We start from the raw sequence: 14,154 nt of genomic DNA, 5'->3' as shown, positions 1-14,154 counted from the left end.
TGCAGGAAGAAGAGGTGTTGTGTATCTGGCAGAAACCTCTTATTCCATATAAGCTGAATTGTGGAGTTTTGTGTGGTAACCATAATTAGAGTGAGATCTGTTTCAAACAACTTGAACTTCACAGCCTCCCTTTGGCAAGAGAGAATTGATAAGCCAAGCCACATTTAGGAATTATAGCTAACGGAGGCCGTAAGATGAATTCAGGAACAAATTGCCACTCAGCTGCTGCTCAACTCTGCTGTCTTAGCTCAACTTCTCACCTTTGTTTGGTATTTACATCTCTTTTTACTTGATCTTTGTAACTGGAAGAAAGTAATTAGCCCACATTTTCCTCTAAAGTATGTTATGATGATATTTCATTGAATTTGAATTTTGTAGAAATATTTTTAAAAATATTCACCTCCACCACCAATAATCTGACAAGTCCGAAATTCTGCACTTTAGCGTCATATCTGATATCCCTAGAATTTTCTGCTCAGAGGAAGTATTGTGTAAAGGAATGAAAGTTGGACTTGTGTTCACAAGTCTTCCCTCTTAATAGCTGGCCTTAAGCAGGTCACCAGTTTGTTAATACGTTGGGCTGTTTCCTTGCTCACCCAGGGTAGTTACCTTTGCAAGGTTGCAGTAAGGATGAGGAATCAGGGAAGAGTGAAGGGGGTTGGGTACCATTATGGCCAACGAGAATAAAATTCTTCCATTTTAATGGCTGCTATTCCTTACCAGAGCACCAGACTGACAATGTTTGAGCCCATCCTCAGCTTCATTCCTGTCCTTCAGAGTGGGTGGGCAGTGCTTGATTTCTGCCCCACTGGCTCCCTACTTCTCCCAGGGGTCTGAGAATTTGCAGTGGTAACTGGGTAACTGGGCATGGGTTTAAAGGCTTTTTGAGGCTGCTGCTACATATATAGTCTAATAGTTGATTCCAAAGCTACTTTTTCTGTCTCTGCCTACTCTTGGAGAAGCTCTACTGGATTTGGGTTAATCTCATGATGGGCTAAGGCAAATTGGAGTACCTTTTCAGAAATCTCTACACTCTACTGATTAATTGGTTGTGAAATCCAGATTGCTTTGTCTTGCTCAAACTTTACAGTGCTAACAAAATCTAATGGGGGAAAAAAGTCATTAACTTTTCAGATTATAATATTTCAGTGTTTGCTAGAAGATTTAGAGACTGGTCAGCAATCAAATGCACATGGTGGAGCCCTCTACCTCAGGGACATATTTCTTTTGTAGGTTGGTGCAGCATGATTGAGCTCAACTTCAAGGATGCATTTGATTCCTTTGAGAGGCTGAAAAATGAGTCCAGGTGGTCACAGTGCTACTACGCGTATTTGACGGCAGGTGAGTAGACATCTAGGAGGCCACAACCGGCCTCTCTGTGGTCAGTTGGCTCCCACGCCCTGCCTGATGAGAAGCAGTGGAAGACGATGCAGAAGTCAATGTCCCTCCAACTTTCCCAGCACGCTAACACCTGACCTAGCTGATGCCCAGAAATTCTGCACCTGTACCCACCAATGCTCATCCATCCACACTCCTCACCAGGGCCTGTCAGATCCTTCTCTGTCTTGGAAATAGTGACTACAGATTTTCCCAGTTCTACACATTCGCCCTTGACAAACTCAATCTGTCCTGACTCCCTTTGTTTGCTACATTTTCTATTTATTGGGATTTATTATTAAATTTTTTAAGGATTGAACCTTTTTCATTAATACATTGGTTTGATGCCCTGATTATACAGAGGTGCATAGGTTGAGGGGTCTGCTCAGACTCTGAACCCTACAGTGTGATGTTACAGAATTTGAGATGCAGCATGTCAGTATTATCAACTGGTAATTTCTGGTCTGTGGTTTGCACATTTGCCCTTGTATGAGATAATTGGAAATGTGCTGCCACCTGGTGGAAAAAAAGTGTTCTCTGCCCTTGTGATGGTTACAGTATCATGTAGTTGAACATTGCAGAAGTACGGAATTGGAGAGACACAAGTGCTGCCACCTGGTGGACAAAAGTATTCCCTGCCCTTGTGCTATATACAGTACCATGTGGTTTTAAATTGCACAGATGTGGGGTGACAACAATGCTTGATAAGAAATGTACTCATTATCTTGCCCATGTAATTGTAACTCCTCTGTACGGTATTTTCACAATAAAAAAAAAGATATATTGTATTGCCAGGTGCCCGTTGCTCACGCCTGTAATCCTAACTACTTAGGAGGCTGAGATCTGAGGATCATGGTTCAAAGCCAGCCCAGGCAGGAAAGTCCGTGAGACTCTTTATCTCCAATAACCCATTCAGAAAACTGGAAGCGGTGCTGTGGCTCAAGTGGTAGAGCTGAAGAGCTGAGGGACAGCACCTAGGCCCAGAGTTCAAGCCCCACAACCAACAACAACAAAAAAAGACATATTACATTCATAAACTGCTTTGTTACATGGAAACTACTGAAAGATAAATTTGAAGTGTAAAAGTGTGGAAGTGGAAAGTCATAAGTGCTGCCACCTGGTGGACAAATGTTTCCTGCCTTTGTGATATATACAGGACCATGTAGTTTAAAATTGCAGAGGTGTGAGCCAGGTGCTGGTGACTCACACTTATAATCCTAGCTACTCAGGAGCCTGAGATCTGAGGATCATGGTTCAAAGCCAGTTCAGGCAAGAAAGTCCTTGAAAATTATCTCCAGATAACCACCAGTAAACTGGAAATGGTGCTGTGGCTCAAAGTGGTAGAGCGCTTGCCTTGAGGGAAAAATCTTATGGACAGTGCCCAGGCCCTGATATCAAGACCCATGACTGACAACAACAACAACAACAAAAGATAAGGTAGAGTTAACACTAGGCAATATATATCTAGCTTTCTTGAAATTCTTACAAAGTTGCATCAGACAAATGACAACCAGTATGAAACTATCTGTATATCTTGTACTTATGCCCCCTTACTACAGTCTTTCTATAAGGCATCCACTTTCTCATGTTTCCCTATATTTGATACTTTAATAAGCTCTTTTGTATGTGTGCTTCCGGCCTGGGGCTCTCTTTGAACTTTGCCTGGGTGCTGTCTTTGAACTGTTTTGCTCAAGGCTAGCACCCTGCCACTTGAGCCACAGTTCTACTTCCAGCGTTTATTAGATCAAAGTTTCACAGACTTTCCTGCCCCTGCTGGCTTCAAACTGCCATCCTGAGCTCTCAATCTCCTGAGTAGCTAGGAGTACAGACATGAGCCTCCAGTGCCCAGCCGAATAAGCTTTTTTATTTTTTATATTTTAAATAAGACAGTATAACTGTGTCTCACACTTAAATGGGTATTTCATAGGATTTTCAGCATCTCACATAAAAGCAGGAGCTATTTATTGAGTGGTTTTGGTGTGGGCCACCTGTTGATCAATACGTTAGTTGTGGAATCAGGTGAACTCCGATGCAGAGCCCAGAAAAGAAATGGCTGCAAACAGCCCAGTGGTCGTTAGCTGTGCCTGGATCACGCAGTCAATGGCAAGCAGCTATTTCTTCTTCTTCTTGTCTCTGATGAGCATAGAAGAAATAAGTTACAGAGCAGCCAGTGGAGAAGCTTTGTTTTCTCACGTGTGGAAACCCCAGGACCGTCCTGATCTGTCTCAGCACAGGGGTTGTGTGAAAGGGACACATTGTGTATGAGTAGCTCCACTGCGCAGCACACCGGAGGAGCGAAAACAACGCTTCTATGTGGCCATCAAGGAAGGTCCCTGCAGCAGCTGCCATGTGTGTTGGTCATGAAGGAAAGAACAGGTTGGTAGGCAGGCAAGAGAGGATGGGCCTTGGGTGACCAGAAACCTCACTACCAGTACTTTCTCTGTGACCCCACAGCTCAGGAACCAGAGACACTTGGGCAGTGGTTGAGTCAGTGGTGGTGTGGTCCTTGATGCTACCCTCCCGTATCATCACCTCATGTCTGTTAGTGACATTTCCCCATGCACCATAGAAATGCTATTCTGCTTTCTTACAGTTTGTCAGGGAGCTACTGGCGATGTGGAAGGGGCACAGATCGTCTTCAAAGAAGTTCAGAAACTCTTCAAAAGGAAGAACAATCAGATCGAGCAGTTCTCAGTGAAAAAGGTACGTTGGAGCCTGTTGATCTGGGGGTCGTTTATGGGAGGTCATTTGTAGTACACCACTACCTTGGACAGGCTTTAGGACATCATCTTTGCCAGGTGACTTTCTTGCCACCTAAAATGCAAGCCACCACTGTGGAGAGAACTTCCTCCTCTGATCACACTTCTGTTCTGAATAAAAAGCGTGTGTGCTGCTGTAAATAAAGACTTGAAAAATAATTGAATAAGGACATGATAGTCTCTGAAGAGCTCGTGAGCATTTTTGGAAAGGGGAAGCATTTGTCTAAAGATCAGGTCGTTCAGCAGGAATACAAATTGGGAGAGCCCAGGGCAAGGTGCAGATGGGTCTGGTGCTCACATTCTGATGTGACAAAAAAAAGCAAAACAGTTTATCAGATTTATCAGTAGAAAGCCCAGAAAGCCAAAGGGACAGCATTCCAAAGACATTCTGCATTTTGGAGAATAAACCGAATACCCTTTAGTTAGGTAATCTTACCATAGTTTGAACTTTCCACGGTTACAACTTACAACTATATATAACTGAACAACTACATATAACTGAAACTTACAATTTCATTTTCCTTTTGCTCACTGTAAAGCTTGAACTCAGGGCCAGGGCTTTGTCCCTGAGCATCTTTGTGCTCAAGGTCTCTACCACTTGAGCCACAGCGTCACTTCCAGTTTTTGAGTGGGTCATTGGAGATGAGAGTCTCATGGGGACTTTTCCGCATGGGCTGGCTTTGAACTGTGATCCTCAGATCTCAGCCTCTTAGTAGCTAGGCTTACAGGCATGAGCCCCTAGCGCCTGGCAATTTTCTTTTTTTCTGTAAGCAGGTTTTGTGTGTAAAGGTTTACTGGGTAAACATTTCATGAATTTGACTATAGATTAGATCATGTCGTGAAATGAAGCTGAGAACCCTGAGGCTGAGTTGAAAGCAATTAAATCAAGAGTGCCAGAACTAAAGTGCTTCGAGCATTACATTTCCCTGTAGACCCATGGGTGACCCTTGGTTGAGTAGCATTAGTGAATTCGTTGACTTAGATTTTCAGAACTCCATAACAGTGAGTCTGGGCTTAGTGGAATAGTGAGTGTAAGAATGAGTATGTAAGAAACTAGACAGAAAAAAAAAATCTGTAGCTAAATGGCCATGTTTAGTTTGGTGAAGAGGGCCATCCATTCACACTGACTACGTACTGTGCATTTCATATGCCTCCAAAGCATATGCGTATATTTGAATTTGTCCTTGGAGCGCGCAGCCTCACTGTGCTGTCTGCTTACAGGCAGAGAGGTTTCGGAAACAAACCCCAACCAAAGTGCTGTGTGTGCTGGCATCCATCGAAGTACTGTACCTGTGGAGAGCTCTTCCCAACTGCTCCTTCCCCAACCTGCAGAGGATGAGTCAAGGTAAGTGCGAGAACTGCGCCCATGGGCTGGCTTCAGGACACCCCTCCCCCTGGTAAGTGCGAGAACTGCGCCCATGGGCTGGCTTCAGGACACCCCTCCCCTGCATTTCCTCATTAACATCACTGGATTCAGAGAGCCTGGATATGTTCTAGTCAGGTAGAGTAGAGGGATTCAGGCAGCTGTAATATGGCTGTACAGACAAGTACACTGGCCTTCTTAGGATAAGTACTTGGTGATGGATACCCTTATAAATGTGATGAGTTTTACAGCAGTGAAAGCATTTTGTTTCCTGTAAGTGTGCTTTGCATGCATAGAAAACTTTGATTTCATGAATTATGACATCATTCACAACAGTCAGGACATAAAACATTACCACCACCTTTCCTGGTTGGTCTCCCCTGTGTCCACAGATGAGCTTTGCTGTTCCTTGTACTTCATAGGTGTGGAATCCTAAGGATGTAGGATGTGTGTGCAATAGTCACTTAGCCTGACACTATTCAGGTGATTAAGTGGATGTATTTCCTTCCTTTCACTCCCCTTCTCTCCTAGCTTGCCATGAAGTGGATGATTCATCTGTTGCTGGATTAAAGTATCTGCTTCTCGGTGCCATACACAAGTGTCTAGGAAACTCAGAGGATGCTCTTCAGGTAAACTGTTAGTGTGATTTTGTGAAGAAAACAAATCGTGACCACCTACATCTGTGCCTGTGACTGAGAAAAAGAAAAGGCACTAAACAAACCAAACCTCCCACTTTGACAGGAACTTTATCCACTTGATTTGATGAATGCCGTCTTTTCAGATGCTGGAAGTTGATGGTGGTTGATGTGACGTTTTTAACCTAACTGCAGAGACTTGGAACACCTTCTTTTTATATATGGGCTTCTGTTCCAGAGCTAGCTGTTTATCAAAGATGGCAGCCCCTTTATCAAAGATGGTAGAGCATTTGAAGTAACAGAGCTGGACCTCAGACAGAAACAGAAGTGATCAGACCTGTCAGTGGGCATCCATTCCTCTTCCCTCCACAGTGCAGGCTACCATGCAGAACTGGAGGCGAGGTTTGGAAAGTTGTTGGCTTAGGCAGTGTGCTAGCCAGCTGTTCACCACTGTGACAGAATACCTTGAGGAAACAATTGAGAAGAAAGTGAGGTTTATCTTAGAGGGTTCGGTAGGTGGTTGGCTCCATTGCTTTGGGGCTGTGGTGAGGCAGAGCATCATTGGAGAGAGAGCATGGCATAGCAGGGCACGGCAGAGCTGTTCACCTCATGGGGGCCAGGAAGCTGAGAGAGAATGACAGGAAAAGGCCAGGAAGAAGTCAGACTCTTGTGAACATGTCCCCTCGGCCCTCAGCCGCCTTCCTCCTCCAGCCAGGCCTTGTGTCCTAAGAGTCCTCCTGCTGTGAGTTCATGGATGTATTAATCCAGTGATCATCATGATGTCAGCATCCTCAGGATCCAGTCCCCTTTCCATACTACCACTGGAGCCTTTAGGAGACACTTCGTACGCAAGCCATGACAGCTAGTATATGTATATAGTAGATAAAAAAGGGCCATCCATTATTTTCTGATGTATTTAGGAAGATTTTTTTTTATGTGTGTCTGTGTCTGTCTGTCTGTCTGTGTCTGTCTGTGTGTGTATGTATGTGTGCTGGTGATAAAACGTGGAGCCTCATACACATTAGGCAAGCACTCTACTACTAAGTACAGCCTGGTTAGTTGTAGAGGGATATCTCCGTGTTGCTTTAGCTAGTTTTCCACACACAGTTCATATATGCTAATACAATGTGTTTATATTGAAATTTAAGTCTTTTAGTGAGGTTATCACATAGATTACAAAGCATGACTAGTTACAAGTAAGACACTATAGCCATGTCCAGAGATGGTTCTTGGCTTTTGTGTGCAATGGGTTGGTTGGTTTGTTGACAGTATCAAGGATTGACTCCTGCACTTTAACACTTGCCTTTCTATGTTGTATTTAAGATAGCATCTAGATAATTTAGTGTGTGCTGGCCTCCAATTTGTAATCTTCCAGCTGCTTCCTCTTCCAGTAGCTGGGATTATAAGTGTTCACCAACCCACTTACCTGTTTTTGCATTTTTCATTTTAAATATTAAAATGGGGACTGTGTAGACTTTCAGGGGCAGCCATATTTTTTTTAACAGTATGATCAGCAGTAGAGGGATGTACGAGGTAAGCCAGTGGATAGCATATCTGGAGGAACGGCTCCAGGCAGGTGTAAAGAGGACTTGATCAAGATGGACAGGAAGAAATGGAGAGGAGAGAAGGAAACACTGATTGAGAAAACAAAAAGGACACGTGTCATCTTCTTTGCCTGATCCCAAGTTAGGGAAGTGAATTCATTCCGACGTTTGTATTACTTTCAGTTCTTTCAGCGAGCGGCTAAGGATGAGTTATGCCGTCAGAATAACTTGTATGTTCAGCCGTATGCTTGCTATGAACTTGGCTGTCTTCTACTAGATAAACCAGAGGTAAGATTTGGTGTATATACACAATGCGCATGCGCACGTGCATGCGTGCGTGCCCACACACACCCACCTTTATAATGTACATTAGCAAAATGCTATTCCTGGAGCAGGTGTGAAGCTTGACGTCAGTTTATTGAACTTGGTGTTAGTCACTTTGTTTTCCTTGGCTGTGTGTGAGATGGGGCCAAGAATGTAGTATTTCTGTCTCCAAGGAGGGAATGTCTTCTCCGGCATGAATTGCCAGTAATTCCTGAGACAAAGATGTATTCAAGGCAAAATCATTGCCTTTTTCATAGATGATCTATTGTAGTGGAGAAGAAAATTGTGTTATGGTTCTAGCTCTTCCATTTACTTAAGTGTCGGCCATTGGCTAAGATACTTAATCACAAAGCTTCTTCCTCACCTATGAAACACGATTTTTAAAAAAATGGCCCTCCTTGGCAATTTAATAAATATGGTAGTGAGAAGAAATGAAGGTCAGGGAATATTAATACTTCAGACATTTCAGAGTACCATACAAATGTAAGTTGTCAGGTTTGATGTAGATGTATATTTAAGTTAGTGAGATGGATCCCTGGGATGTGTTTTGTTTGTTTTCTTTAATGGGGTTTCACTAGTGCCTAAATTTAGTTGATAACCTTCGTAGAGAAACTTGATTGTAAGAGTTCCATATGTTGGTTTTAATAAATTCAACTCAGCTTTTAAATACATGGGCTTCCTAAGCATTTAGCTAAGTCATTTAAATACATGGGCTTCCTAAGCATTTAGCTAAATCAATTGAAACACAACTCTTAAGTGGATAGACCATCTTGCATAAGACATATGTTTCTTTGGAGATTCTTCTAATTTGTTTCTGTAATTATATCAAAAGAGAAAATGTAACACAAATTTGTATCAAGACCTCTACTCTCTTAGTTTAAGGAAATACATACTCTTCCCCTGGTGTTAACATAAGCGTATATGGTCTTAACAACACTGGCCTGTTTTCTGAAAACAATGAAGTTCATACTTTCCTATTAGCAATGCTTTCAAAGGAAGATCAGCATGTCTCTCGATAAAACCTGTCATCATTAATTTGAGGCTATTTTGTGAGATTTTTAAGCTGCAGTATGGCACTTTACAAATAGTGAAGACTGAAAATTATCAAGTAATGCCTTGGTATAAACTAGTAAATACTTTCATGGTAAAGAAAACTTGAGTTACTATACTTGATCAGTTGACTCTAGTGTCTGTCTCTGTCATAGATGGTTTCTGGTTACATATTCTGTGTGACACTCCGTGAATGTAGGTATTACAAGATAATGTGTTTTTCTTATATTCATAGACTGTAGGAAGAGGCAGAACTCTACTGCTTCAAGCAAAGGTAAATGTCTCCCCATTGGATTCTCCCTTGAGGCCTTTCTTATCTTGCTCTTGTCCATCTGAGTTCAGGAAAGTTTGTGAAATGATTTTTTTTAAGTGGAATTTCAAAGCTCTTAAGAAATTTCTGTGAAAGTAGTCAGGTGGCTTTATAAATGATCTTGTCTTAATATTTGGGAAAGAAAGTTATATTTCCTAGGGAAATCTCCTGGAAAACTCCTGGTTTCATATGATTCTCCAACCTTAGCCTCCTCAGTAATAGATGGAGCTGTGGGTGTGCACTACCACACCCAGTTCCAAAGAACATACATCTCTGATTTTAGACAATGTTCTTGAATTAAATGTGCAGTGGTAATTTACTTTGAGCATGGTTTAAGATGACTATTTCAAGAATCACCTGAGGAAAATATCCCAAAGAGATGATGATGGACATCCAGTTTGCCTTTTTTGTTTATTGACATGGGGCTCCCAGTTCTACATGGCTGAGCCTGATCTTAAACCTGGCATCTTCCTGAGTATGGGGATTACACGCATGAACCACTATGCCCGGCTACGTCTTAGAAAACAAAGTTTGAGGTTTGGGGAGTAAGTAGGGCACTCCACTGTGAGTGTAAAATGTAGCGTGCCTCTTCCATGCAAGCTGACCTAACGGCGCACACCTCTTTCTCTGGTTTTACAGGAGGATTTCTCCGGCTACGATTTTGAGAACAGATTGCACGTCCGCATCCACGCCGCACTGGCCTCCCTGAGGGAGCTGGTTCCTCAGTGACAGGCCTGCTGGTGGTGGCCACATTGTCCCTCCCCTCCCAGGGTCCGCACTTTAAAATAAAAGCCGAGGACCAACCTGTTGTGAGGATCAGCTTTTCTTCTGACAAACCACCTGTGCAGGGACACATTCTTCCGGTGACACTGACACATTGACAATCTCCTCTTTTAAGCTGGTAGCTAAGGTGTAACGATGATGAAGATGGTGGTGGTGATGGAGGTGGTGTGGGGGTGGTGTGGGGGTGGTGGTGATGATGATGGTGATGGATGATGATGATGATGATGATGATGGTGATGGTGGTGGTGGTGATGGTGGTGGTAATAATGAACCACCGGGTAAGGGGGGAGAGGTTAAATGACCTTGTTTATTTTGGTTTTGTGACTTATTATTTTTAAAATAAAATCAAAGTCCCTATTCACCCTGGAGTCCTTGTAGGCACGCACACCTGAAGCACAGATTGAATGATTGACCTGATTGATCTGTAGAGGAATGACCGGTATACCGTGACAGAGCGTTTATATTTGTGTTTTGAAAATCAAAAATAATAAAAGTGCTTTCTATTATTGTTTTACTTTAGCCTCAAAATATTCCTATGCACAATGTAGCACAGATACTCCTATCACCATTTTCTAGGCGATGATACTCAGGAACACAAAAAAAATGATTTATTCCACTTAGAATTTCATGTTATCCATTTAGCCGTGAATAAACAGAAACCAAATCACCCAACCTTGTATGTTTAATAACCCATAATTCCATGTTTTACTTAAAAGAACAGATGCTCTTCAGCTGAGGTGATGTCATCCCCAGAGTTTCTGCAAAAGGTTTCAAAGTGATGAACACATTTTTTTCCTCTGGAAGCCAACCAGATAGGAACAGGTAGGTGGTGGGTGAGATGTGTTGCTAATCTATCTAAAAGCCTGGTCTTTAGATAAAGAAGACTACCGATAGATTAGGGGTCACTCTTTCTTCATTAAAAAAAATAATGTCTGATGACCCAACGTCTGAAAGTTATTCTTGAAGGAACGTTGATTTGTGCCTCAACATATTTGATGGTAAGGTAGTTGCAGGCTCTGTATTGCCAGGAGTTAATCATTTTCCCCTTATCTCAGGTTATTAGCTATTCTAAAAGCAATTCAAAGGTATTTTTTAATCCTTCATTGCTAATTGTTTTAATTTACCTCCATACCCAGTACCTCACACCTGTGGTTTTGAATAATCTAAATACCTCAGTCACTTTTAAGAACCTTTGCAATCATTTGGCTCAATCTTTGAGCTAGGTTTTTTTTTTTTTTAAATTGAACTAAATGACATTGTTTAGGGTAATACTCACTTGCTGAAGCACGACCTCGTGTGATTTAGTATTTTAATATTTATAAAACATGGGACCTGGGCTGGGAAGGTGGCTCAGTGATAGAGTGCTTGCCTTGCATGCATGAGGCCCTGGGTTCGATTCCTCAGCACCACATAAGCAGAAAAGGCCAGACATGGCGCTATGGCTCAAGTGGTAGAGCGCTCACCTTGAGCTGAAGAGCTGAGGGATAGCACCCAGCCCAGAGTTCAAGCCCCGTGACCCCAAAAACAAAACAAAAAAAATGGGACCTGGAATATGCAAATTATAACTGATTTGACTTTGTTTTGAGGGGCAGAGTGTCACTCAGTGTTAGATCACGTATCTAATCTCCCAAACCCCAAAGCATTTAACTCTTGTTTTGAGGAAATAAGTTCTTTGAAAGAAGCCACTCCTCACTGGTTTTGATCAAACTAACTTTATATTTCCTCATCTCTCTTACTGATACTATGTTTGAACAGACTGCAGAGCCAGTGTTGAATCACATCGGCTTCTTGATGTGAATTCCATGTCAATGTTTAACACTAGCAAAAGAGAAAAGACGTGGTGCACATCCAGGAGCCAAGAAAAGAGAAGCTCATGTGTAAAAAAAAACATCTGAAGCCTGATGACCGAAGATCCTGACAAATCTTTCGAATATGATTATTACTGTTTTAAAATGACTGGTTTTAAAAATTATAGATTTTTTAAAACCTGAAAACAGATTTGTGCACTTAGTTGCTTTAAAATCACTTTTATTTCTCCACATAGATGTCAGGATTTCAAATCATGTGTTTAACTCACAACTGCATAGGCAATGTTGCATCACTATCCCAAAGATTTTCTTCACCAGTCAAGCCTAGCTAAGTCTGTGGGAAAACAGTCTCTCCCAGCCTTAGTTCAGATAACCCCTGTGTTCTATCTGTGTTAGCCTGGTGGTAGCCCATCAAGAGTGGGGAGGTGGAGATTCTTAAAGACTCCAACATCACAAAACCATAGTGTGAGCACTGGATAGTCAGGCTGGCTGAAACCTGGTATGCTTTGGATTGAGTACTTGCTAACAGTTACTTGGCCTGTGTGCTGTGATTTACCCAACCTGTGAACTGACTTGTCATCTGTCTGGTACTTGGTTTGGTATAAAATGTTCTTGTCCCCTTGCTGATGAAGAAAACAATCACTTGCATCTATGTGTGCCCCCACCCCCATGTCATTATTACTCTTTCCCCTTTCCCTCTTTGGAGGCTCTCAAATGGATCTTCTAATTTACAAATGTCAATTATATTTTATATTAGATTCTGCCTATGGTGAGGGAACTCTGTGATGTGTATTTTATGTATGCTGAACACATTTTTATAATTTAGCAGACTTGAAGGAAAGGTCTGATAATAGTATGTATCTTGCTGGCTAATATATTTAAGATTTTATGTTTATGAAGCTATCATTTTTTAGAGTATGAGAGCTAAGCCGCCTTATGAGTAAAGGATTAAAACATTCAATTGTCACAGCACATTAGAATACATTGTGGATTATATAAGTTAATTATTTACCGAACTTTCATATTACTGCCAACTAAGATTAAAGGACAGTGCACATCAGATATTTTAAAATGGACATATTTTCTTTGCTGTGTGAACTCTTCTAATTGATTTCTGGAATTGTTATAGCATATATTCAAATACGGCTTGGTATGTAGAAGATTCACCATTTGTGCGTCCATAATGTCCTGTTTGGGTTTCTTTGGGCAGTATATTTTGTAGAAGGAAAAATCTTTCAACACCAGTCATTATAAGAAACTAGGCTGTAGCCGGGTGCCGGGGGCTCACACCTGTAATCCTAGCTACTAAGGAGACTGAGATCTGAGGATGGCAGTTCAAAGCCAACCTGGGCAGGAAAGTCTGTGAGATTCTTATCTCCAATAAACCACCAGAAAACAAAGTGGCACTGTGGCTCAAGTGGTAGAGCACTCGCCTTGAGCTGAAGAGCTGAAGGACAGCACCCAGGCTCAGAGTTCAAGCCCCACAACTGATAAATAAACTAGGCAGTAAAGAGAAAAGCTAGGAAGAGGAAATGCAGAAAGAAAAAGGAAGCAAGAGAATGGAAATGGGCTCCAGATAGATGTGGACCCTCTGGCCAGATATGTGGCACAGTGTCCCCTCACTCTTGTGACCCATGGGAAGGAGCTGAGCTCTATTTCCCAGTTGACTTGGGAATGAGGTAGACCTTTGGGTCACACTCACTTGCTCTTCCACAGGCCAGTGGTTCTGAGTTTTTACACTTTGCAGATTAGTCCTCTTGTGAGAACAAGAAGCAGCAAGCTCTAAGTAAAACTTAGGAAAGTATTTTGAACAAGCTTCTGGATGATTCCAATGTAGGTAGTCTGCATTAAGAGAAATAATCCCTTTGTCTTTTGTTATATTCTTAGTACATTGGGGAGAAGAATCAAAACCTAGGGGGATGACATAGCCAGGATAAACAGTGTAATAAGAACACCAAGGAAGTGCTTCTAAACCACTGGCTTCTAAGGAAGACATCTGAGCCTAGCTTGCGGTCATGTGGTGGCTGGAGGGGACTCAGTTGTTCTCATTTGGGAGTCATGTGGAAGCCAGTGAGTGGAACTTTTGGGTTCCACTGAATGAGAATTTGGGACCTGGTGCAGGGGAAGTGGTTAAGGTAGATTTGCATTTTAGTTAGATCACTGGTGGCCAAGAGAAACACAAAGGCAGGAAGACTGAAGCC

General features: G+C 42.1%; 1 protein-coding gene across 2 annotated transcripts in view; it reads left to right on the top strand.

The window, feature by feature from the left end:
- Ttc39c (tetratricopeptide repeat domain 39C) overlaps positions 1-10,659 on the top strand; it is a 93,231-nt gene extending 82,572 nt beyond the window's left edge. For both annotated transcript variants that reach the window (XM_070029427.1, XM_070029428.1), the window contains exons 8-14: positions 1,234-1,341; positions 3,971-4,080; positions 5,358-5,481; positions 6,031-6,128; positions 7,862-7,966; positions 9,288-9,326; positions 10,002-10,659. In XM_070029427.1, coding sequence (XP_069885528.1) covers positions 1,234-1,341; positions 3,971-4,080; positions 5,358-5,481; positions 6,031-6,128; positions 7,862-7,966; positions 9,288-9,326; positions 10,002-10,091 — 674 coding nt within the window. In that variant the 3' untranslated portion in view covers positions 10,092-10,659. The remainder of the gene's footprint in view (positions 1-1,233; positions 1,342-3,970; positions 4,081-5,357; positions 5,482-6,030; positions 6,129-7,861; positions 7,967-9,287; positions 9,327-10,001) is intronic.
- Positions 10,660-14,154: the final 3,495 nt, after the last annotated feature.

The sequence above is a fragment of the Dipodomys merriami genome, unplaced genomic scaffold (genome assembly GCF_024711535.1).
Source record: "Dipodomys merriami isolate MVZ:Mamm:240054 unplaced genomic scaffold, mDipMer1.0.p SCAF_2, whole genome shotgun sequence".
NCBI classification, from domain to species: domain Eukaryota; kingdom Metazoa; phylum Chordata; class Mammalia; order Rodentia; family Heteromyidae; genus Dipodomys; species Dipodomys merriami.
Note: the sequence above shows the minus strand (reverse complement) of the source record. Positions and strands in the feature narration are given on the sequence as shown.